Genomic DNA, 22,331 nt, shown 5'->3' with positions numbered 1-22,331 from the left:
GGCACTGTGTGCAGGCTAGGCTGAGTGGTTTACAGCCGACAGCACCCGGCTATGCTGTGCCTGCCAGCAGAGCACCCACCCGTCTGACCCACAGCCTGGACTCCATCCCGAGCAGCAGCCAGGAATGTGTGTGCGAGGTGAATGCACGCCTCCAGCCCCGTGCCAGGACGGTTAGGCTCACACTGCCTCCGCGCTCTGCTGTGGGCGCAGCTCTGCGTCTGAGGGCCAGAAGAAGGTGGCCAGCCTTGGGGGCTAGCTGCAGGCCACGAATGTCCTTTCTGAGGTGACTGGATGGTTTATTAGTTTTTCTGAGGATCCTAGGTGACAAGTGCTGTCTTCGCTCTGTCTTCCCTGGTCCCTCCACAGCCCCTGCTGTCCTGAGCCACAAGGCCCAGTCTCCAGGCTCCCTTCCCTCACAGCTGTCACTTCTGCAGGCCTGGTTCCCTCCAGAGCCTGGAACAGGTGGACTAGAAGACCCCATTCCACTAAAACTAGTTTTTCCAAGAGGAGAGCAGGACACCCGAGTCAGGGCTGCGGTGGGGAGGCGGGGAAGGAGTATAAACACAGCTGCTGGTGCTCCATCACAGGGGCTCTGCTCTGCTCTGCAGGAGGACCTTGGAGGGCAAGCCAATGGCCTGGCAGGTCCCCACCCTCCCCTCAGCCTCCACTGCTACCGCCCTGACTGCAGGGCATGCTGGGAAGCCTGCTTGGCTCTCAGCCGCCTCAGCCGCACGAAGACCTGGGCCTCGCGGTCACCTTTCCGGCTCTCCAGCAGCTGCAGGATTGGGTCCCCTGTGGAGACGGAGAGAGGGGTGGGGCTCAGCCTCAGGGAAGGGGTGCAGGATGGGGGCGGTGCACAGCACCAGCTCTCAACACCTGACCTAAGGGAAATCCAAAAGCATGAAGCAGGAACAGCCGCCACCCTGAGGTGCCTGCGGCCGTGTCCTGTAGGCCTGAGGCTGGCTGGCTGATGGCCCTGCCTGGTTGCCTCACTGGAAGTGGCTCTGATACCGCATCGGCCTCACTGGCTGGTTGAGGATGGACAGAGCCGATGTGTGAGAGGCGCACATGGCATTCATCACAGGTGCACCCCTGCTCAGAGCCACAGGCCTTCCACAAGCTCCTGAGAGACCCCCATTCCTAAGACCTGGCCACACCTCAACTCCCCCGGTCTCCTGAGTTTGGCCGCACTCCTCAGCAGCGTCTCCATGCTCCACCATTGCACAGGCTCCCATCCCTGCCCACCCCAGGGCTCCAGCCTACCGTTGGGTTCGGGGTACGTGAGGGGCAGGCGGGTCTGAGGCACCTCACTAGGCTCCTCAGAGCCACTCAGCCCAGGCACTGAGCAGAGAGGCAGGAAGGCCTCCCCTTCCAGGTCGTCAGCACCCAGCGTGTCGTGGTCCAGCACGGTGAGCAGGAGGCATGCCCCGTCCTTCTGGCAAGGCTCAGCCGGCACCAAACTAGAGGACAGAGTTGGCCTTAGCTGCCTGCCTGGGTACTGCCATCCCCCATCCCTGGTTGCAGGGGACAGAACAAGCCTGGGAGAGGAAAGCCCCAGCCACTGGGGTTAGTGCTGAGAGCTCTTGGCCACATCAGGTGACACCTCCTCTTGTGACCCCAGGCTCCTGGGGACCTAGGGACAGGACCATTACCTGCAAGCCTTGAGTGCAAAATATAGGAAGCAAAAGCTTGTCCAACGGACCCCTCCCCTCAGTCCAGATGTGCTCTTGGGAGCAACAGACTCAGGGGCAGAGCTAACAGAGGGGGGACCCACTCACAATTCAAAGGTCTCATCAAACAGAGGGTGCAGGTCCTTCCTGTGCTTCTGAGTCTCCCTGGGGGCCAGCTCGGGAAACTCATGCCTGGGCTCCAAGGTCAATTGGATGAAGGGGTCACTGGAGCCTGTGAGAACAGCTTTGGCTGAAGGGCAGGTGTGCTGCAGCAAGTCGGGCCGCCCAACACTAGCATTCCATGAGGAGCACCGGTTGGAGTCCTAACTGCCCAGTTCCCTTGTTAAGTAAGCTCTTCCCCCACCACACCCCTAGGGGGAAGGTCACAGATGGGTTCCTGGGCCCTTGACACAGGGGTGGGAGACCTGGATAAAGTGCCTGACTCCAGCCAGGCGCTTGGGGCTGTCTAGGGAGTTCACCATCGGATGGACACCCTCTCTTCCATTCTGCCCTTCAAATACATAAACGTGGACTTGGGGGTCCGGGGTCACCAGCTAGCCCCACTACTCAAAAATCCATGCTCAGCAGCACTGACCCCTCCTGGCACCCGGAGGAAATGCACCCGGAGATGAGACAACACCCCCCCCCTCAGGAGGGCCACCCTGGTCTCACACTCACCATTGGAGTCCAGCGGCAGCAGGCTGGAGGCACTGAGGATCTCCACGCGAAGCTTCTGCTCCGCGACGCGGTAGGAGGCCTTGACCGTGACCGCCCCCAGGGCCTCAGAGGTGGTTTCTGCCTGGGGTGAGGAGCATGCGCAGGGTCAGCTGGGGCCCGAGCGGGCGGGGCCGCGGGCTGCAGTGGAGCCGCGAGAGGGAAGGCTGCCTCACCTGCTGCCGGATCCGGCTGCAGAAGTACTTCTGGATGAGCTCCCGGCTGGAGGCCGCCTGCAGCTCCAGGTCCCTCTGCAGAGCCTGGGGACGCGCGGCCAAGAATCTACCTGAGTCGTTGCGTCCACGGAAGCACCTGCGCCCTCCTCAGGAGTGCCCAGCGCACAGGCGGGCTGGGGCCCTGACCCCCTCTCCTCCACCCCCCCTCATCCCCTCCCCGGCTTCTTGGGCAAGCCCCGTCAGCACCTGCGCAAGCGCTCAGGGCCCCCGCGCTGGGATGACTGCCCAGTTCTAAAGCGTGACGTTTTTAGTTTTTGACTAAAGGGACACCTTTTTCTCTTGTGCCCCACCGCCTACCTGGAAGTTCACCCAAACCCCCTACCTGGAAGGTGGCTGTGTGCAGGGCCTCCGGCGGTAGGCCACAGCCCTCAGCGTGGAAGCAAATCTCCAGGTTCTGGGAGGTGCGGGATGGAGGACGGCAGAGGTGACCCTGAGCACTCTCCCTGCATGTCCCCATCCCCACGCGTCAGGGAGGCTGGCCCAGTATTACCTGCAGGGCAGTCTTGAGCCTGCAGGAAGCCAGGGGGCAGCTGCGCTGGGCGGTGGCGGCCTCCACCAGCACCACTAGGGTGTGAGTCCACAGCAGGCTCAAGAGGCTGGGTTAGAGGCGGGGTGCCGGACTCAGGGCAGGGTGACAAAGGGAGGAGGGAGGGGTCTTGAGAAAGGGGAGATCTAGGGAACCCAGGCCCACCCCACCTCCTCTCACTGCTCCTCCAGGTGCCCCACAGATGGAGATGGGAGGCAAGCAGGGGGCAGGTGCCTCCTGTCCAACATGTCCTCAATATGGGTGCAGAGCCCTCTTCAGGAATATCTGGGCGACCCAACAAGCAGTCATTCAAGGGGAGGGCAGGTGGTCTCCCAGGGACAGTATGGCCACTCCAGAAACAGCAGACACAGCACGTGCCACTGCTCAGGGAGAAATAGTGGCCTGAGAGTGATTTGAATTAGTGATTTGAATTTGATTTGCAATTAGAGTCCACCGTTAAGAGCCAGAATACAGGCGGGGTGCGTGGGAAGGGGCGGGGCTGCTGTGCACCTGCTGAAGTTCTCCTGTACCAGGTTGGTGTTCATGTAGCAGAGCTTCACCTCCAGAAACTTCATCAGAGGCAGGATGGCCTGGGAAGGGGTCAGGAAACAGGACAAGGAGCTCAGAGCTTGTGTGGGCAGGCTTTTCCCATGTATAGGTCTTGCCTCTGCCTGCCTCTCAGCCTTCCTCTCCAGCTGGTTCCAGCTGTTGTAGCCAGACTAGACCGCTGGTCCAGCCCTTGAACTTGCCAGGCCCTGACCTTTGCCCTTGCTGGCTTTTCCCATAGAAATCCCCAGGGCTCCACATTTCTGTCCTGGGGCTCCTGGCTGGGCTCCAGGTCTCTTAAGAGGCGAGCCACCCCAACCACTGTCTACACTCACAGCCCTCTGCAGCACCCCACCTCTAGCGTGCTTGCGTTTGCTCTCTATGACACACTCACTGCTCCAATCACAACTGTTGTGAGGATTCAGGCTAGCTCTCCTGCTACCGCTCCTGTCTGACCGCAGCGTAGCTAGATATTGTCTATGACATTGTCTAGACATTGTCCATGGGTCAAGCGCCAGCTGCTGAAATCACTGCCTGGGACCACTTGAGTGTTCCCTAAGCAGTTGACAAGTCATGAATAACCCAGCCCTACTTCACAGGGTGTGCATGTTCCCAGTGAGGGGACAGACAGGACACAGAGCTGCCAGGAAGGACGCAGGACCCTGGCCCATGGGGCTGCAAAGCCACAGCCTCCCTTTCCCCTGTCATCCCAATAACTGATAATGTTAGGAGAACCTATGAGGTGACCCAGCCGCCTCCCTGAGCATCTAAGGCAGATGCTGAGGCTCAGGGAGAGGACATGGCTTGTCCCAAGCTGGGGGACTGACGTCTGATGCCCAAAAACCCCGACACACAGAGCTGGCAGGGCAGTGGGGAAGGAGGCACACTCACATCTTCAGGCAGGACGGAGTCCCGGACACTCACGAGCTTCTGGATGTGCATGGCGATGCCCGCCTCCAGCTGGGGACAGGAAACGAGAGGCCAAGCGTGCTCGTCACTGGACACAGCCTGAGTTCCACTGGGACCAGGCTGGAGGCAGAAATCGAGGCGGGGACAATGTACCTGTTCAGCCAGTGTGCGCACTCCTGTACGGATCTCATGGCCCAACCCGGCCAGCGCACTCTGCAGCTGGGCGTGCAGTGTGTTCTGTAGCTGCCCCTGCTCCAGCACGGCCCCGACCCGCTGCTCCAGGGCTTCCCAGGCCAGCTGGGAGGGCAGCCTGTCGATCACCAGCCGCAGCTGCTCCATGTTGTTCACCACCACACACAGCTGGGGCAGGCAGGGCAAAGGAATGTGGTATGGCGCCAGGGTAGCCAGGCCCCACCCGTGCCTTGCACCCCCAGCTCTGGTCCTCACCATGTCGGCTGCCTGGCTCTGGTCCTTTTGGCCTGCAGACAGCTCCCGGGCTCGGGCCTTGATAAGGCTGCAGTACACCAGGGCCAAACGACAGGTGTCCTGGGAAGGGGCGGGATGGGACCAAGGGGTTCTGTCAGTGGGAGGGCATTCAGGAAGGGCAGGTGGAAGGAGGGTATTTAGAGGATTTCAGACACGGGCGTTGGAGCCCCGCCAGTTCCCAAACCAGGAAAAATGGTGAGGGGACAGCATGGCTGTCCTGGGAATAGGGGGGACACTGTACCTCCACAAACTTGACAGTGATCATGAAAGCCTCCTCTGGGTCCGGCCAGTCCAGCTGCCGGGCAGTGTGGCTGATCTGGGCGAAGCAGGTGGACAGATCCACGGCCGACGTGCTATGCTTGGTCAGTTCACCCAGGGGCACAAGCTTGGGGGAGAGGAGAGCACTTAGAAAGAAAGATACTGGAGCCAGCATGGGCACCGGTTCGGGTCTTGACCACGCTGCTTCTGATCTAGCTAAATGGGCGAAATGCCTGTGAAAAGCAGCAGAGGATGACCCAAGTGCCTGAGCCCCAGCATCCACGTGAAGAACTTGGAAGAAACTCCTGACTCTGGCCAGGCCCGACCATGCTACTGCAGCCCTCTTGGGAGTGAACAGTGATATGGGAGATCCCTGTCTTTCTGTGTAATTCTCAAATAAATCTTAAAAGCAAACAAAGCAACCTTTTGGGCCAGCACTGTGGGATAGCAAATTAAGCTGCTACCTGCAGTGCTGGCATCCCACATGAGCATCAACTCAAGTCCTTGCTGCTCTACTTCTGATGCATCTCCCTGCTATTGCACCTGGGAAAGCAATGGAGGATGGTCCAAGTTCTTGAACCCCTGGACCCATGTGGGAGACCCAAAAGAAGCTCCTGGCTTTGGCCTGACTGCTTTGGCCATTGTAGCCATTGGAGGAGTGATGGAAGATACCACCCTCTCTCTGTAACTGCACCTTTCAAGTAAATATATATATATTTATCCTAGCCAAATAAATAAGGAAGGGAGAACAGTTCAAATACAACCCTCTTCTCCCCTTCAGGGCAGCTACTGCTGCCAAGTTGGGACCTGGGCAGGGGGCTGCCAAGGGAGCAGGTAAGGCTCTGCTCAGAATTCCCCATCAGGCCCAAGGATGTAGAAAGACAACATCTGGCACCTGTGCCCACCGCCCAGGGCATCAGCCCCACCCCAGCCCCACCTGGTCCATCTGCACGGCGCGCTGCACGCGCTCTAGGGCCACGCTGTACGTCTTCTGCAGCCAGGAGGGGATGGCTGGCTGAAACCAGCAGTGGAAGCCATCCAGGGCCGGGACTCTGTCCCTGGGGAGAATTGAGACTCAGCCTGGGTGAGGCCTCAGGTCCTTGTGGTCCCTCCCTCTCCTCATGTGCCAGCCTGCTGCCCACCTCTCAGAGGGGAGTGGGCCTAGCTGGCAGAGCTCCTTGAGGCTGACATAGAGCTGGAAGAGACTCTCGCCCACCTCTGGGGACACAGGGGAGCACACGGTAGCCATGTGGTCCTGCGCCTGCTTGGCCACCTGCAAGGCAAGGCATGGTGGTGGGGTGGGCTAGGGTGACAGATCTGGAAAGGGCGCAGCCCAGGGACCACGGCCTCACCAGGCCCTGTAGCTCCCAGAAAGCCGTGGAGAAGAGGTCAATTCTGAGGACACTGAAAAAAGGGGATGGGTGTGACCGGGGACGCACACGGGAGGTTGGTCCTTGGGTCCAGCTCGTGGGACCCCTCCCTCCCGCCCCAGTGGTCTGGTCTCACTTGTGGAAGATCTTGTTCCAGGTGCGCAGGCACTGGTGCAGATCGCCGAGGACATCCTGCACCAGGCCCAGCAGGGCCTTGCCAGCTTCTAGCACGCCCTGGTGGGGTGTAAGCACGTTGAGTGGGAACCGACACAGGCAGGCACTCCCACACCCTCCCGCCTGGGACCCCCTCACCTGCACCATGGGCTGATGATGCTGTTGTTTCAGGTGGAACCACTCAACTGTGCCTGTCTGTGGGCACAAAGGCCATGAGAGGGAGAGGCTGGCGGGCCCAGGCAAGCCCACCCTTCCTGCCCCTGGAGGTATGAGCCTTACCTGGAGGGCCTCAGTCACCAGCTGAGACAGTGGGGGACTGTCCAGGCACAGTTCTCCGAAGGCCTTCGTCTTGCACATTTGTGCCAGGACCCTGGTAGACAGTGCCAACATCCTGCCTCCCTGTGGCCACCCTCCTTCCTTCATCAAGGCCCCCGCCCCCACCCCAAGCCCTCTGCAGAAGTGGTAGGGGCAGCCACTAACCTGAGGAGAGACTGCAGCCGGGCTGGGGAGTCGGGGATGGACAGGGGAAAGACAGATCGGAACTTCCGGATGAGGGCAAGGCCATAGGCCAGCAGGGAGCTGAAGGAGGTGGCCAGCTCTTCCAGCTGCAGGGCCAGGAAGATGCCAGCAGGAGCAACAGAGAGCTTTATGGGGTCCAAACAGCCTCCCCTGCCCTCTGTCCCTCCCTGACACCTGCCTGCCCAACAGCCGGCCGGCTTGCCCTACGCCCACCTGTTCAGCTCTGAGCCGGCCCTGGATCCACTGGTACTCAATACTGGTGATAGGATGCAGAAGGCAGCTGCTGGGAAACTCCAGGCTCTGGTAGAGGCGGCTGTAGGCCAGCCACTGCCTGCAGGGGCAGAGAGGATGGCAGTCTGTCAGGAGGAACGGCCACCTTGCCGAGCCACCCCGACCAGCCCAGGCTGGCGCCAAGGGGCACCCGCAGGTGCTTCTCAAATTGCCTGTTTGACAGGATATTGGTGAGTTTAAAATTTCAGGATTGTTTGCACAATGGGAGGGCTTGATGGGGAGAGAGGATCATCCGGGGACAAGCCAAGGGCCCAGCCGGACACAGCTGCCACCTGCATCACGTGCTCTGGCTTTGTAGGCAAGCTGGGCCCCTCACCATCTGCTGCCTGCTGTATCTGCAGCCTCACGCCCTATTTCCATCCCATGGCCAGTCTCCAGATGCCCTTCTCCAGCTGGTATCACTTGCCTAAGGGCACCCAACTAGCCACAATGTCCTCCTTGCCACCCTGGACCAGTCTCCGCCCAGGCCCACGGAGCTTCCAGCCAGGAGCCTGGGAGTGCCCTCCTGGTATACTTCTCACATGCTCTGGGCATGTCTACGTGCCCCTTCGTGGCATTCCTGGAATGTGACAGAACATGGGGGCATGCCACCAACTCTCACATGCACTTGTTGAAATCAGCATGGAGACTGGCTGGCTCTGAAGTTACCTCATTTTAAATGGGGCCAGGCCCAGGGTGGGAGCAGCCAACATGGGGGTGCCCGGAAGGGGCACAGGGGGATGCATGGCTCTCTGCAATGGGGACCCCAGGGCTGTGAGCAAAGGGGACCCCACTCCAGATTCCAGTGCCATGTCTTGAGCAGCCAGTCAGGGCACAAAGTCTCCAAGTTCACACTTACAGCCCACCGGTTGGGACTGATGCTGTGGTGGAGGGGGCAAAGCTACAGCCTGCAGGACTGCCATCCCATAAGGGTTCTGTCCCGGCTGCTCCACTTCCCATCCAGCTCCCTGCTTATGGCCTGGGAAGGCAATGGAGGAGGACCCGAAGTGGGAAACCTGGCAGAAGCTCCTGGCTTCAGATCAGCTAAGCTCTGGCCATTGTGGCCATTTGGGGAGTGAACCAGTGATAGAAGATCTCACCCCTCTCTCTCTCTGTACTACTGACTTTCAAATAAATAAAAAACACACAGGTAGGGCTAAGAAGTTATTTCCCTGTTTTTAGAGGGCTAGGCTTAGGGGCTGCCAGCATGCAGGGGGCAGACAGGGTTGGGAGGGCCTTGCACAGGGCTGCACACTCACGCTAAGGACTGGTGAAAGTCGGACAGGTCCTTCTGCGTGGCATGGAGGAAGAGGATGGTAGTAGCCTGGGGACTCAGTGATCCATCCCAGGAGGTGCTGCCCGCCTAAGGGGAACAGTATGGGGGTGGAGAGAGGGGCGTCAGACCCTGAGGATAGCCCTGGCTGTGCCCTGCCCAGCAAGGCTAGTACCTGGTACTTGGTGACCTCGTGGGACACCAACTGCTGCAGGAGGTGGCGATGTACAACATAACTGGGCCGGGAGCGACTGGCTGCCGTGGCTCTCTGCAATGGGGACCCCAGGGCTATGAGCAAAGGGGACCCCACTCCAGATGCAGCCTTCCTCTACTCCAGTCCAGCTGGACCCCTGGTCTGCCCCCTGTCCTTGCCCCCTACCACTGGGACCTACCCGCTTGTGAATGAGCTGGAACTGGAGGTGGCAGCGGCCACGATCTGGGTAGGTCTCGGTGCAGGGTTCCAAGGGGTACCACTGATCCTCACGACAGTGCAGGTCCTGGGGGAGGAGGGAAGGCAGGGTCTGTGGCCGTGAGGTCCTGGCAACAGTGAGGACAACCTGGCAGCCCCTCCTGCTCCCCTCAACCCCCTCCTGCTGCTGCTGCTTTTCCAGCCTCCTCTCCCTCACCTGCAGCCTTAGAACCACATTGCCCAGGAAGTCATCCTGGCCCCTGTCCTTGCGCGCCTCCTTGAAGATCCTGTTCAGGAGTCCGGTGAGGGTGCTGGGCTCAGTGCCTGAGGGTCAGGCTGGCCTTCGCCAGCTCCAGCCCGCCCAGGCCCCAGCAGCACCTACCTTCGCAGCCCGTGTAGGTCTGTGAGCTCGCCCAACTTTTGTCTCACCGACTCTACAGCGTCCAAGTCCCTAGTGGGCACAGAGTGAAAAGGAAGCAGAGCTAGAGGGTGGGGGCCTGGCCCCCATTCTCTGTCCTGCCCAACCCTAGGGTGGGCCAGCACTCACCACATGTCCAGGTGAAAGCTGGCACTGGCTATGTCCTCAAACTCCCTGAAGGGACAAGAGGGAATGAAGGAGCAGTCGAGAGTCTCAAGGGAGGAGACCCGTCCCCAGAAGCTGCAGTATCCAGTGTTTCCAATACCCCCACCCACCTCCCCAGCTACCACACCCCTCCTGCCTCATCACACACATGGCATCTGTGTCACCATTCTGTCCCCATCCGTCCCATTGTCTGCGCAAGGGACCAACACACCCCCTCCCCACGCCATCCCACCCCCCAGTCAGGCAGGAAGCCCCTGCCTCCCACAGGAGCAGCAGTCAGGGTAAGACCACATACAGGATGAAGGTCTCGTCCCAAACCGGGTTGAGCGTCTGAGTGATGACCTGGGTGCGGTGGGTCTGGTCCTCTGGGATGGTATCCCGCACCACAGCCTTCTGCTTTCGCCGAGAGGTGGGGCTGCCCCCGGGCACGCCCACCCCTTGCTCTATGCCCAGCAGGCAGTAGGGGTCGCTGAGGCCTGGGGAGGATGGGAGTCAGTGTACCCACCCCAACACAGACTGTCCCTTGTGATCACCCACTGCTGGAGGAGTCCCTGCCAAGACAGGGCCAGCCCCAGGGGATTGGGGGTCAGGCTGAGAAGGGCAGAGGCTGCAGCCAGGGAGAAGCCCCTGGGGCGATGGGGTGGCACCACGCCCCAACTCACCACTGACGTCCTTGCCCAGAATGCCCTTAGCCTGCTTTACTGTGGCCTTCAGACAGAATGTCGGCTTCTGAAGGGTCAGGAGGGACCAAACTGAGTCCCAGAAAGGCCAGCTGGGCTTCTGGTACGCCCCTCCCCTCCCAAAGCCCAGAATGAGACAGGGTGGCCCGGGGTTACCTCAAGCTCCTGGACCCGTCGCAGCAGCTGCTCATGTTCCTGGGGCTCTATGTGGAAGGCCTGGTGGGGAGGTCAGATAGTGGGGCTAAGGGAGACTGGGGCCCAGGATGGGAGCGGGCCCTCCCTGGGGGGCAGGCTGCCAGGAGGAGGGGGCTCACCTCCTGCAGGTAGTGCAGCAGCTCCGAGGCCTCACTCACGTGGTCTGGCTCTGGCTGCCCCAGGCGGTGCAGGACTGTGTACAGCGCTTCCTCGTAGAGCAGGGCCCGCTGGGGCAGGAGGAGCAACTCAGGCGCCCACTCCAGCCTCAGCCAAGCACCCCTCGGGCAGTGGAAGACCCTTTTCCAGCCCCAGCCACAAGACCAGCTGCTTCTCTGCACCAGGCGCCTGTCCCCACACTTACCTCCTCTGGGGGTAAGTGGTGTGACGGAGGTTCTGTCTGAGGAGCACGGGGAAGAGATGGGAGTCCTTCCGGGCCTGAACTGGCCACGCTGAGGTCTAGGCAGCCAGGCCCCCCGCCCCCACGGCTGGCCCTCAAAGCCCCACCCCTGCTGCCCTGCACCTGTTCTTGCAGCAGGTCTACCAGGGGGCCACTCAGCTGCTCCCTGGGCCTGCTGCTGCTGGGGTCCATGGGTGCTCAGCTGACCTGGCGGCACGAGTCCTCCTCCCACCCCGCGCTGGCCCCCACCCTCCCTTCCTGCCCCAGAGGAAGCAGCTCAGTTTATCGGGCGGTCTCAGCTCCTCACCCCAGTGCCGGAAGCGAGGCCCCGCAGTGGAGGTGGGAGATGAAGAGGGCTGCTGGGGGCTGCTGGGCTGGTGCCCAAGCAGGAGCCCCAACTCTTACCCCTGGCTAACAACGTGGACCCATCCCCTCAGGGAGCCAGGGACTCTGGGGCTGCAGGAGCAGGGTTGTGGGGGCCAACCCCACCAGAGCGAGGGGGCTCACAGTGACTTAGAGAGCCCAGTCAGGCATCCCCCTCTTTGCTGCCCCAGAAGACCCCGCCTGGAGCAGGGCTGGCATGGAGGTGGGCCTCGACACTGGGGCTCCCAAGCCCGAGAACACAGAGCCACCGCCCTCCCTGTCCCGGGCTAGTGCTTCTCCCCACTGAGGTCCCTCCTACCTCCTGGGTCGTTTGGGGCAGGTCTCTGACCCTGGGGCGCCTTATCTTGATCGCCTGACGCAAGAGAGGGGCCCTCCGCTGGGGGTGGCCCGGGTGTGCGGCCATGGTGGCCCCTCTGCCCTTCCCTCTGCAGTGGCCCTGTTCTGGGTGACAACAGCAAAGCCGCAGGATGATGTAAAGACGCCCAGGCTGCCACCTCTGCCGGGGTGGGGGAGGGGAGGGCAGGAGTGGGGCAGGAGGACCAGGGTGTCACTGTCTTCGCCGGGGCCTTGTGTATTGTTCCAGCCAGGATCCTACAGGATTCTCCCCTAGGCTGGCACAGAAGGTGGGCCCTGTGGGCCGCCGGCCTCACCCCACTCTCCTTTAAAGGCCCTAAGGAAGGGGCTGCCACTCCCAGCGGAGAAGGCAGGGCAGGACAGCCCCACCCACCCATAGCACCACGCCCGCCCAGCTTGGACCTGGCCCTGTCCTGGGGCAGGGGTGGAGCTGGGCTCGAATGAGTGTGAGCTATGTCCACCCAGCCCTCAGCCAACTGCACAGCCTGTTCCACCTCACAGGTGACATTCCATGGAGGTGACAGAATGGGCTGTGCCGGCCATGGCTGGCCCTCAGTCCCTGCCCTCAACCCTCAACCCTCCCGCCCCTCCCATCGGGAGGGTGCTCCTCCAGACACCTTGTGGGGGGGGCAGCTGAACCCCCGAGGGCTGCTGAGCGGGGCTGGCAGAAGGAAAAGGCCCCACTGTCCGTCTCTGCCAGGGACAGGAAAACCCACTCATGGCCAGTCTGTCTCAGAGCCCTGTGACCCGCAGGCCTCGTGCCTAGCGCCTGGACGGGGAGGAAGGGCCTACTAGGACTTATTTTCCACCCACCCCTCCCACCTAGGTTCAAGAGTAACTGACAGGTCACAATGTGGGTGTGGGGAGTGTTTCAGTCCCCACAAGTTCTAATACCCTATGTGAGTGTTGGGGGTAGGGAATTTAGCTTCCTCCAGCCTAGTCCAGGGCAAAGTTGCAATCCCAAGAGCAACCAGCAGGGGGCAAGGCGAGGTGCTGGGCAGGCCGCTACTGGTGTCACCTCCTTTGCAGCCAGGCGCAGGGGGCATCAGGCTACCCTGGAGAGCAGGGTCTCCTCCCAACCGCCCCTCCCTACCTGCCACAGATCACCCCATACAGTCCTCCAAAGCATCCAGTTACTTCATTTTTATTATTTCACATTTTTAGCAAACAAACCAAGGTGCAAACAGGGTTTATTTCACATTAATATATTAACTGGATTCTTTTTGCCAAATAAATAGGGGATTCTCTTTAAATAACCATCTCCTCACTTGGTGGCCAGTCCAGGAACAAATGTAAAGCAAAATGTTAGTGCATCCAGGGGCGCAGGGCACAGGGCAGAGGATGGCTGAGGGTAGGTGGCAGGTTGTGGGCAGCGCACGGGGTCAAGGCTCTGCTTGCCAGCCCGAGGGGACACGTGCGTTCTCCAACTCCCTTAGGAAGCCCGGTCTGGCGGGAAGGCAGGTTTAGGGGTGCCAGTAGGAAGCAGAGCAGCTCCCTCCCCAGGTGCAGTGGCCTTGTCTGCTGGGCCATTGGGCCCCCAAAGTCAGAGGTTGGCAGAGAGCAAGCAAGGACAAGGCAAGGTGGCTGGGCAGGACCAGGGCTGCACAACAGACCAGCGTGGGGAATGTGACAGGCCCTGCAGGCCCGGTGGGGAAGACACACAGCTGGTCTGACAGAGCCCAGGAGGTCAAGTGCGAAGTGGAGGAGATGGACTGAAGTGGAGGAGGTGGCCAGAGAGTCCCTCCATGGGGAGGAGCCACAGGAGCAGAACAGGAACTGGGGCCCTCTCCACTCCCCAGGAAAGCCCCAGGGCTGGGAGCGGCAGGCTGGGCTGAAGGCTGGTCAGCCCTGCACTTGGAGCTAGCGGGCAGTTGGGGCTTCATTCATGGCCAGGGGCCGCCCTTCCGGCAGCAGCACTTCCTGGGAACTGTTTATAATCAGACCTAGAGGAAGACCAAGGCCCTCCCTCCCCCACCCCAGGGGCCGCCTGGGGGAACAGTGGGAAAGAGCAGGGAGCAGGGAGGGCCAGGGAGGGAGGTGGGCGGGGTCTACTGAGTCTTCTTATCTTCTGGGGGGTAGTAAGGGGGTGGGGGGGGCTGGCTCTGAAAAGGGAAAAAGGAGGAAACACGTTAGAAGGATCAGAGGGAGGCAATCCCCAACCCCCACGCCCCGCCTCTGCCCCAGCCCAGGGCCTGGGCACTCACCGTGGGCATGTACACGTTGTGCGGGTTGCCTGGGTTGTAATAGGCGCTGGCAGCTGCTTCTGCGGCTTTAGCCTCAGCTGCGAAAACAAACAGTGCTAATGACAGGCCCCCTCACTCTTTTTAAGAGTTATTCACTGTCTATGACAGGGAGAATGAGAGATCTGTCTTCCAATTGTTGGCTTCTTCCCCAGATGGCCACACCAGTCAGATGTGGGCCCGGCTGAAGCCAGGAGCCAGGAGCCCGTCAGGGTCTCCCATGTGGTGGCAGCGGCCCGAGCACCCGGGCCATCCCCTACTGCCTTCCCAGATGCGTCAGCAGAGCTGGGTGAGAAACACCAGCTGGGACTCAAACCAGACATCTACTGTGAGCTGTCTGCAACACAAGCAGTTTTTGATCCTCTGTGCCGCACGATGCCGGCCCCTACCCTCTGCTGCTGCCCAGGAGTGTGTTCAGCCAGGCAACCCTCCATGCCACAGGTCCAGGGTGGCAGGTGCTGTGACCCAGTGCCACCAACGAAAGCACCATCTAAGGTTCCTGAGCATCTGCCATGTGCTGGCAGGGTCCCTCCAAGTCCCTGTCAATCCTGCCCCATGTAATCCTGACACAAGCCCACTAAGTGGCCATCAGAGCTCGTTTCTGCAGAGCAGCAATGGGAACAGAAGGACAGACGGGCCTGGACCCTCACCAGCTACCAGGCCAATGCCCCACCAGTCCCATGGGTGATCCCCAGGCTGCGGTTTTGGCCACATGGAACCTTCCAGTGGCTTCTGGCATCCTCCAGGGCTCTCTGCAGCCCACTCACCTGCAGGAGTGGAGGGGACATCGGGGCCGCTGAGCGGTGGTTCCATGGGCCCAGGGTAGGGTGGTGGTGGGGGCTGCACGTATCCCATGGCCCCATCCATCATGGGAGGTCCTGGATAGAACTCTGCTCAGAGACAGTAATAGGGACCCTGTGAGGAGCTGCCTCTAGGGAGCCGCCCGGCCTGGCTCCTTGGGGCCCCTCCAAGCCGAGCCTCGGCAGCAGCTGTGAGTCACGAGCCCTCCTAAAGCCCTGGCCTGGGGGGTGGGCAGCAGGGGACACACTCACCAGGTGGGGGCGGTGGGTAGGGGTAGCCAGGAGGGCAGGGGTACATTCCATTGGCGACTGGCGGGGGAAAGACATAGGCCCCACTGGGCATGTAAGGGTACCCATAGGCTCCACTGGGGGCTTCACCTCTGGACGCTACAAGCACAAGGGGAGAGAGAGATGAATGGGGCTGTCCAGGGGTCGGGGAGGGCGGCCCGCTGCCTACCACCCCACGCCACGCTCCACCCGCACCCAGGTCTGCCTCAGCAGCCGAGGGGACTTGGGACAGGGCAAGGAAGGGCAGGGTGGCTGGAGGAACGAAGGTTTCGCGACGCAACCTGCCGAGGTCCTGCCGAGCCCCGGGTTTTAACGGGAACGAGGGTGCGAGGGCGTGCTGATGGTTACATGTTTGTTTTTTTAGGGAGCTCTAGGATAACATCCTTCACTCCCAACAGCCTTGCCAGAAGCCACACACCTGTGCCACAGGCTTCATCCCAGCTCCCAGCCCAGGCCCCAACTCCAAGGCCAGGGTCTGGACACTTATCTTGAGAACTTACAAAACAAAACAGAGAAGCAACAAAATTCCCACTGACCAGTGTGTCCTTGGCCCCTGAGGTTTACAGCCAAATACCTTGAGATGCCACCTGGAGCATGCGTTGTCCAAACTCAATGGCGCCCCCTGCTGTGAAGGTCAACTTGTAGGATGTAGCACCCTCCCAGCCACCTGAGGAGGGCCAAAGTTAGTGAACAAACAGCACAGAGAAGGTAACAGGCCTTGCCCCCAAGACAGCCCACCAGGTCCCCAGCAATGCCTGGAGGCTGCACCATGCAGAGATGTGGAAACCTCTTCCTGCCACCCAAAGACCACTCAGCACCGACTGCCCTCTCTGTAGAAGCGGATTTTTCCTTCGTGGAACGAAGCTGTCCTGGGCCCCTGCCAATCAAGGGTACACAGCCACACCAAGGCGGCTACTGCCAATCAATCCCCGGCAGCACCACAGGGTGGGGGCGGGAGAGCCACACTTGGCACTAACTGACGTTCAAGTTCAGAGCACAGCTCTCATTCTGAGGGGCCTAACCATCATGCCAGGCCCCTCTAGACCGGCTTCCGTCCACAGAGGGCCAGGTGGGCCTCCCCACAAGGCTACAGCCTGGCTGGGTATGCAAGTAGGGACTGTGGGACATGGTGACTGAACAGTCGGACCCCCAAGGCAGGCCTCTCCCACACACAAGGAACCCGTGTGCACCCTCCCTGGCCCATAAACCCCTGCCTCTCTTCTGAGTCCACTGTCAGGAAGGAGGACAGAGCTGCCAACTGCGGTGCCAGCAGGTGCCCCAGCTCCTGGCAGCCACAAGCCCATCTCTGCCACCCAGCTTGTAGCCCAGGTGTTCTCCTGGAAACCAATCTACGGCCAGGAAGAGAGCACAGGCTTGGGCAAGTAAGAGCCCGGAAGGAACAGCCTCCAGACCGCACAGAACCATGCCCCTGAGCGCCTGCATCACCTACCTCCGGCTTCGGCCTTCACCATCCCCTTGATGTAGTTGGCCCCAAACACGGGCTGCTTGATCTCGCAGTCCTTCATCAGGTAAAAGGGCATCATGAACGACTGCATCGCGTCCTTCCCTTTGGACAGGAAGATGACCTGAGGGCCGAAGGGTGAGGGTCGTCAGTGCTGGCTCTAGGGTGGGGGTAGTGCACACTGCAGGGCACCAGGGCTCTCTCTGCACAACACACTCCCAGGGAAGCTTTAAGAATTTATTTTTATTGGAAAAGAAGATACAGATTTACAGAGAGAAGGAGAGACAGAGAAGAATCCAGGGCAGTTTCTGTAGCAGATGGCTAAGGTGGGGTGTGGAGACCTGACTCCCAAGAACAGCAAGCCCATCATGGGCAAGGCACACAGGAGGACATACCACTGTCCTATAAAGGGGACAGGCAAGGAGGGGCAGAGGTGCATGTCACAGCAGATAAGATGTCACCAGAGGGCCTGGCGCCACGGCTCAGTGGTTAAATCCATGCCTTGCAAGTGCCGGGATCCCATATGGATACCTGTTTGTGTCCTGGCTGCTCCACTTTCCATCCAGCTCCCTGTTTGTGGCCTGGCAAAGCAGTAGAGGATGGCCCAAAGCCTCATGGGAGATCCAGAAGAGACTCCAGGCTCTGGATGGACCAGCTCAACTTTGGCTATTGCAGCCATTTGGGCAGTGAGCCAGGGAATGGAAGATTTTTTTTCCTTTCTCTATAACTTTGCCTTTTAAATAAAAATAAGATCTTAAAAGGCTCTGCTCAAAACTATAGCTCCTGCTCACCTGCACCCTACAATCCACATGAGAGACCCAAGTGAGTTCCCGGCTCACAGATTCCCAGTGGCTCAACCCCACTGCTGTGGACACACGAGCAGCACAGCACAGACCGGCAAGCGCTCAGTCTCTCTCCTTCCCACAAATGAAAGCAATTAAAGGGGTGGAGGGTGTACTGCCAGAGGGGAGGGGCAGGAGCCCCAGAAGAGCCCTGGGCTTCAGCCAATAGGACAGGACCACAGGGGCTCCAAGATGAGGAGGTGCAGCTGCCGAGCCACCAGGGCCTCCCTGAGAACACGGCCGCCCACGCAGCCATGGGGCCCTGCTGGCCCATGCACACAGGCAGTACCTCCTGGAGCTCATACCAAGCACTCTGGCCTCCGCACATGGAGTCTCAAGCCTCCCCTGGCTCTGCCAAGTCATGGCAATTACAGCCCCAACACCCAGGGCAGGTGCTGTGGGTTGGCCGCCACTTAGGAACACGGCCCACTCTCTGGAGTGGAGCTCTGGTTCCAGGCTCCGCTGTCTGGCTTCTGGTGCCGCTGCCCACTGAGGCCTCCTGGGAGGCAGCAGGTGATGGTGGAAGTGCCTGGGCCCCTGCCACACACGTGGGAGTTCCACCTGGCCTGGCCCTGGCTATCGAAGAGCAAGGCAGCAAATGGAAGACCTTTCTCTTCATGCATGTAGGCTCTGCTTTTCAAGTAGATGAAAATGAACAATAAAAAGTAAATAATAGGGCCCGGCGCAGTGGCCTAGCAGCTAAAGTCCTCGCCTTGAACGCACCGGGATCTCATATTGGCGCCGGTTCTAATCCCTGCAGCTCCACTTCCCATCCAGCTCCCTGCTTGTGGCCTGGGAAAGCAGTCGAGGACGACCCAATACTTTGGGACCCTGCACCTGCGTGGGACCTGGAGGAAGTTCCTGGCTCCTGGCTCCGGATCTGCGCAGCACCGGCCGTTGCGCTCACTTGGGGAGTGAATCATCGGACGGAAGATCTTCCTCTCTGCCTCTCCTCCTCTCTGTATATCTGACTTTGTAATAAAAATAAATAAATCTTAAAAAAAAAAAAGTAAATAATAAATAACTGGGCCCAGCGCGATGGCGTAGTGGTTAAAGTCCTCGCCTTGCACGTGCCTGGCATTCCATATGGGTGCCAGTTCTAATCCCAGTGGCCCAGCTTCCCATCCAGCTCTCCGCTTGTGGCCTGGGAAGGCAGTCAAGGATGGCCCAAAGCCTTGGGACCCTGCACCCACATGGGAGACCAAGAAGAGCTCCTGGCTCCTGGCTTCAGAATGGCTCAGCTCCAGCCGTTGCGGCTGCTTGGGGAGTGAACCATTGGACGGAAGATCTTCCTCTCTGTCCCTCTTCCTCTGTACATCCACCTTTCCAATAAAAATAAATAAATCTTAAAAAAAAGTAAATAATAAATAACTAAGCCCCCTGGCTCTGCAGTTCATAGCTATCCTTCCGTCTCAGCCTTGCAGAGCTCCCCTGACAGCTCCCAGAGTCCATGTGGCTGATGCGGTGGCTGGGCCCACTCCGCCATCTGGCACACTCACCCTGCAGCCCTGCTGGGCTCTCTGCCAGCCTGGAGGCTGGGCCACACCACTGCATCCTGTTTACTGCATGCAGCGCCGAGGCTGTGTACAGAGGCCTCTCCGGCGACTCTCCCAGCACCCTGCCCCCGCAGTGCCCCAGCACCATGTCTGACTCCGGAAGGCTGCAGGGGCAGCACGGAATCACAGCCTGGCTGCCCACTAGGCTGCTAGGAACACGTGACAAAGGACAGGTGTTGTCAGGTGCTGACTCTGCACAGGACCCAGAGACCACTCCGCCAGGGGCCTCAGCTGATCCACAACCAGGACAAGAGCTGGCCACCACTGAGCCCCAGACCAACTGTCCCGCTGCCCAACTCACCCGGTAGGGGGTAAGATAGACGGTGCCCTTCTTGGTGCCTTTGAAGGCCTCGGGCATGTTCTTCATGTCGAATGTAAGCTCCACATGATCATGGGACATGAGGATGCTGTGGCGAGAGCAAGAGGCCCAAATGAGACAGGGTGGAGCTGGGGTCCCTCATCCCAAAACAGCAGGCCCGCCTCACCTGCAGGGCCTGGTACACTATCCCCACTGCCAAGCAAGGCAGGGCCCAACTCTGCTCTCTGGCTCCCGCTCACATAGCCTTGGACTGGGTCACTTTATTTGGGTTCTTGTTCTACACAGTCGTTGCTGGTCAGTCTCGTGTTGTCGGCTTGTAATCTAAGCTGACACACAGACGCTTGGAGGGTTAGTCTAGGGCATGAGTGCCCACAGCACGAGGGGTCCGTCTGGGGGAGGACTGCCCTGCGAGCGCAGTGTCTGAGAGGACCCCATGGCTCTCCGCACTCAGAGGCCTTCATCCGCTCAAGGGTCAAACCCAAAAACATTTAACCAGCACGAATTATTTATTTTTTTCCCAGAAATGAGCCTCCTGGGGTGAGCTTTAAGTGTGGCGGTTAAGACGTGGTTTGGAACACCTGCAGGCCACATGGGAGAGCCTGGATTCACTTACTGGTTCCAGTGCACCCTGGGCAGCAGCCGGGATGGCTCCAGTGACTGGAGGGCCCTAGACAGAATCCTGGGCTCCTGGCTTCAGTCTGGCCCAGCATTGGCCACTGTGGGTATCTGGGGCTGGCCAGAGGTGGGGCGCAGCAGAGGATGGGAGTTCCTTGTCTCCAGGGGTTTCTTCAGCAGCCTGTGGTCTGTGCAGGTAGGTGCGAGGCCCCACAGCAAAGCCACGCTCTTGTCCCAGAAAAACACATTTTTAAGCTCCAATTTAAGAAAAAAATCCCAAGAGATGGGCCAAGTACACACCCGAAGTGTTTGTCTAGGCCCAGGAGACACAGAGACAAAACAGACCTGTTGCCAAGTGAGGCTACTCTGATCACTGGATTTAACAGAAAGGTACAAGTCCTCACGGCTGCATATGCCTTTCTCCCCTTACCTCGCCCCCACCCCAAATATAACAACCTTCCTGACCCAGGGAAGGGCCAGTGGGAAGAACTGAGCCAGCCCAGGGAGCAGCTCACAGCAAAGTAGTGACCGCCAGGCACTGAGCCCTAAGATGCAGGGAAAGCCGGCCCACTGATGCCAGATTCCCCCGGCAGACAGGGTGGTGGTCTGGGACAGGCACACGGCCCTCCTGGGGACGTTCAGCCCACCAGCACTGGCTGGTGCAATGCTCTGGGCCAAAGAGACATCCAGGAGCCCAGAGGTGTGAAGAGAGAAGGCAGGGGATCCCAGCGAGGGTCCCGGTGCAGCACGAGCCTCCTGGGGTTGTCAGTCTGGCGCCTGCTGGCAAAGCCCAGGCCAACGGGGCACTCGGGACCAAAAGACACGGGAATGGAGGAGGGGTGCTCGCTGCAGGTGCCAAACTTGACCTCTGGCCCTCAACTCCTTCCTTTCCTGGAGCCATAGCTTCTGGAATACGATGCACGTTTGACTGCTGGAAGGGAAGTCCTGGAGCTCAGAGGGGAGACTGCTTCCCTGAGACGCTCACATCTGATCACTCATCCTCTGTGCGCCCCATCCTGCCTGCCTGGAAAACGTGGGTAGTAACAGCTTCCTCGCACAAGACTCCGCCCTAAGAAGTTAGAAAAGGCCCAGCGCCAGACGCGTAGTAAAGGCTCCATACATTACAATTACTTTTGCTTCTGGCTCCTCCCAGCTCTGGGGGTGGGGTCAGCCCCCTAGGCCCCCAGCGTCGCCCCAAGCCCGTCACGACCCCACAACTCCGCCCCAAGGCCCCCACCGCCCCCGGCCCCGCCTCCAGCCGTTACCCCACTCGGCACCCCCATCCAGTCTCCCTCTTCCCGTTTCTCCGCCGCCACCCCCTGCCCACCTTCACCTCCCACCCCCTGGACCCCCGGCCCTCATCCCCCCAGGCTCCCTCCGCAGAGTTTCCACCTCTCCGTGTTGTTGACGATCACTCCGCCGCCCTCCGAATGATTCTTGTTGAGCGCCATAGTCTCCCGAGACGGGGTCCCGAGGCTCAGAAGGCACTACGCTTGCGCCCGTCTTCGGCCCGCCCCGAGTGGCGTCGTTCTTATTAGAGCCAGCCAATTACAGCTCGCGCCGGAGGCGGGGCCGACACGTGATTGCCGGGTGTCACGTGGTAATAGTTTACTCCCTTCGTCGGCTCCTCCTGTTTCCGCTTGCGTCACAAACAACTTGCAGACTACAACTCCCAGGAGAACATGCTCCCTCCGCCTCGGGCTGTCTTTACGCTACTGGATGAGCCGCATTCTACAAATGCATTCTGGAACCTGTAGTCTCTTGGGGCTTGACGCTTCTGGCTTTGGTAAACAATCGGCCCGGGAGCGTCCCCAGACGGCTAGGAAGTCACAGTCTAGCTTCTCATCATGGGGATTAGTCCTGAAGGCCAGGGACGCGTATTCATAAAGTTCATACTGACAGACTGTGGAGTCGACATTCCCGCCACAGCTGTTCTCAGGGCCCGCCGTGCTGGGCTGGGCCGGGTCAGTTAGAAAACACAAGCCTCCCTTTAAGCAAGTCAGCCCGGACGCTCCGAGGTGGGTGGGCTGTGAGGGTTGTCCCCCTCGCGCCCTGCCCGCATTCCCTGAGGGAGGAAAGGGAAGGTTCCCTCTCCGCCGTCTGCGCCACAGCTTGGCCTCGCGGTGGCGCTGTTCGCTCTAGAATGTTCTGGTTTTGCAGTCCGGCTGATCCCGGCCGCTGACAGGAAAATTTAAACAAGTTTCGGGATAACTGAAAGCAGGCGCGGTGCGGGCCCGGAAGCCAGACACCCTGGCT

The 22,331-nt window shown here is 60.1% G+C and overlaps 2 protein-coding genes across 5 annotated transcripts; both read right to left on the bottom strand.

Moving 5' to 3' along the window:
• Positions 1-242: 242 nt before the first annotated feature.
• Positions 243-12,275, bottom strand: UNC13D (unc-13 homolog D). 3 transcript variants are annotated; one of them, XM_058676697.1, is made up of 32 exons: positions 11,898-12,268; positions 11,180-11,215; positions 10,938-11,045; positions 10,780-10,839; positions 10,606-10,672; positions 10,239-10,419; positions 9,908-9,952; positions 9,743-9,811; positions 9,578-9,647; positions 9,344-9,448; positions 9,127-9,219; positions 8,938-9,041; positions 7,622-7,739; positions 7,370-7,494; positions 7,169-7,259; positions 7,028-7,084; positions 6,852-6,949; positions 6,698-6,749; positions 6,488-6,618; positions 6,283-6,403; positions 5,329-5,472; positions 5,049-5,147; positions 4,755-4,961; positions 4,584-4,652; positions 3,657-3,736; positions 3,111-3,216; positions 2,943-3,014; positions 2,561-2,644; positions 2,349-2,469; positions 1,779-1,902; positions 1,264-1,460; positions 243-792 (listed from the first exon to the last, which is right to left on the bottom strand). In XM_058676697.1, the coding sequence occupies exons 1-32, from the start codon at positions 12,000-12,002 to the stop codon at positions 671-673; spliced, it is 3,261 nt and encodes a 1,086-aa protein (XP_058532680.1). In that variant the 5' UTR covers positions 12,003-12,268; the 3' UTR covers positions 243-670. The 3 variants fall into 3 exon arrangements, with proteins under 3 accessions (XP_058532680.1, XP_058532681.1, XP_058532682.1); XM_058676698.1 differs by lacking the exon at positions 11,898-12,268 and adding an exon at positions 11,339-11,806; XM_058676699.1 differs by lacking the exon at positions 1,264-1,460 and having other exon boundaries at positions 11,898-12,275.
• An 806-nt stretch (positions 12,276-13,081) lies between these two features.
• WBP2 (WW domain binding protein 2) lies at positions 13,082-21,683 on the bottom strand. Of its 2 annotated transcripts, XM_004592900.2 has the most exons (8): positions 21,468-21,679; positions 19,443-19,548; positions 16,732-16,867; positions 15,856-15,948; positions 15,246-15,380; positions 14,961-15,083; positions 14,158-14,234; positions 13,082-14,055 (listed from the first exon to the last, which is right to left on the bottom strand). In XM_004592900.2, exons 1-8 carry the CDS (start codon positions 21,524-21,526, stop codon positions 14,002-14,004), a joined length of 783 nt encoding a protein of 260 aa, XP_004592957.2. In that variant the 5' UTR covers positions 21,527-21,679; the 3' UTR covers positions 13,082-14,001. The 2 variants fall into 2 exon arrangements, with proteins under 2 accessions (XP_004592957.2, XP_036352095.2); XM_036496202.2 differs by lacking the exon at positions 15,246-15,380 and having other exon boundaries at positions 21,468-21,683.
• Between the last annotated feature and the right edge of the window lie 648 nt (positions 21,684-22,331).

Source organism: Ochotona princeps, chromosome 17 (assembly GCF_030435755.1).
Source record: "Ochotona princeps isolate mOchPri1 chromosome 17, mOchPri1.hap1, whole genome shotgun sequence".
Lineage (NCBI taxonomy): Eukaryota > Metazoa > Chordata > Mammalia > Lagomorpha > Ochotonidae > Ochotona > Ochotona princeps.
The sequence above is the reverse complement of the archived record's forward strand: the minus strand, read 5'-3'. Positions and strand labels throughout refer to the sequence as shown.

What these genes read in the sequence shown, in the direction of transcription:
- WBP2 (XM_004592900.2), bottom strand. Translation starts at nt 21,526, where the DNA reads ATGGCGCTCAACAAGAATCATTCGGAGGGCGGCGGAGTGATCGTCAAC. An exon ending in TCTATCTTACCCCCTACCGG is followed by an intron (nt 16,868 to 19,442) that starts GTGAGTTGGGCA and finishes TTCGGCCCTCAG; the next exon opens with GTCATCTTCCTGTCCAAAGG. An exon ending in ACAACGTGTACATGCCCACG is followed by an intron (nt 14,056 to 14,157) that starts GTGAGTGCCCAG and finishes TTCCCTTTTCAG; the next exon opens with AGCCAGCCCCCCCCACCCCC.
- UNC13D (XM_058676697.1), bottom strand. Translation starts at nt 12,002, where the DNA reads ATGGCCGCACACCCGGGCCACCCCCAGCGGAGGGCCCCTCTCTTGCGT. An exon ending in ATGTGGTTCTAAGGCTGCAG is followed by an intron (nt 9,449 to 9,577) that starts GTGAGGGAGAGG and finishes CTCCTCCCCCAG; the next exon opens with GACCTGCACTGTCGTGAGGA. An exon ending in ACTCCGTCCTGCCTGAAGAT is followed by an intron (nt 3,737 to 4,583) that starts GTGAGTGTGCCT and finishes ACCCCTTCCCAG; the next exon opens with GCCATCCTGCCTCTGATGAA.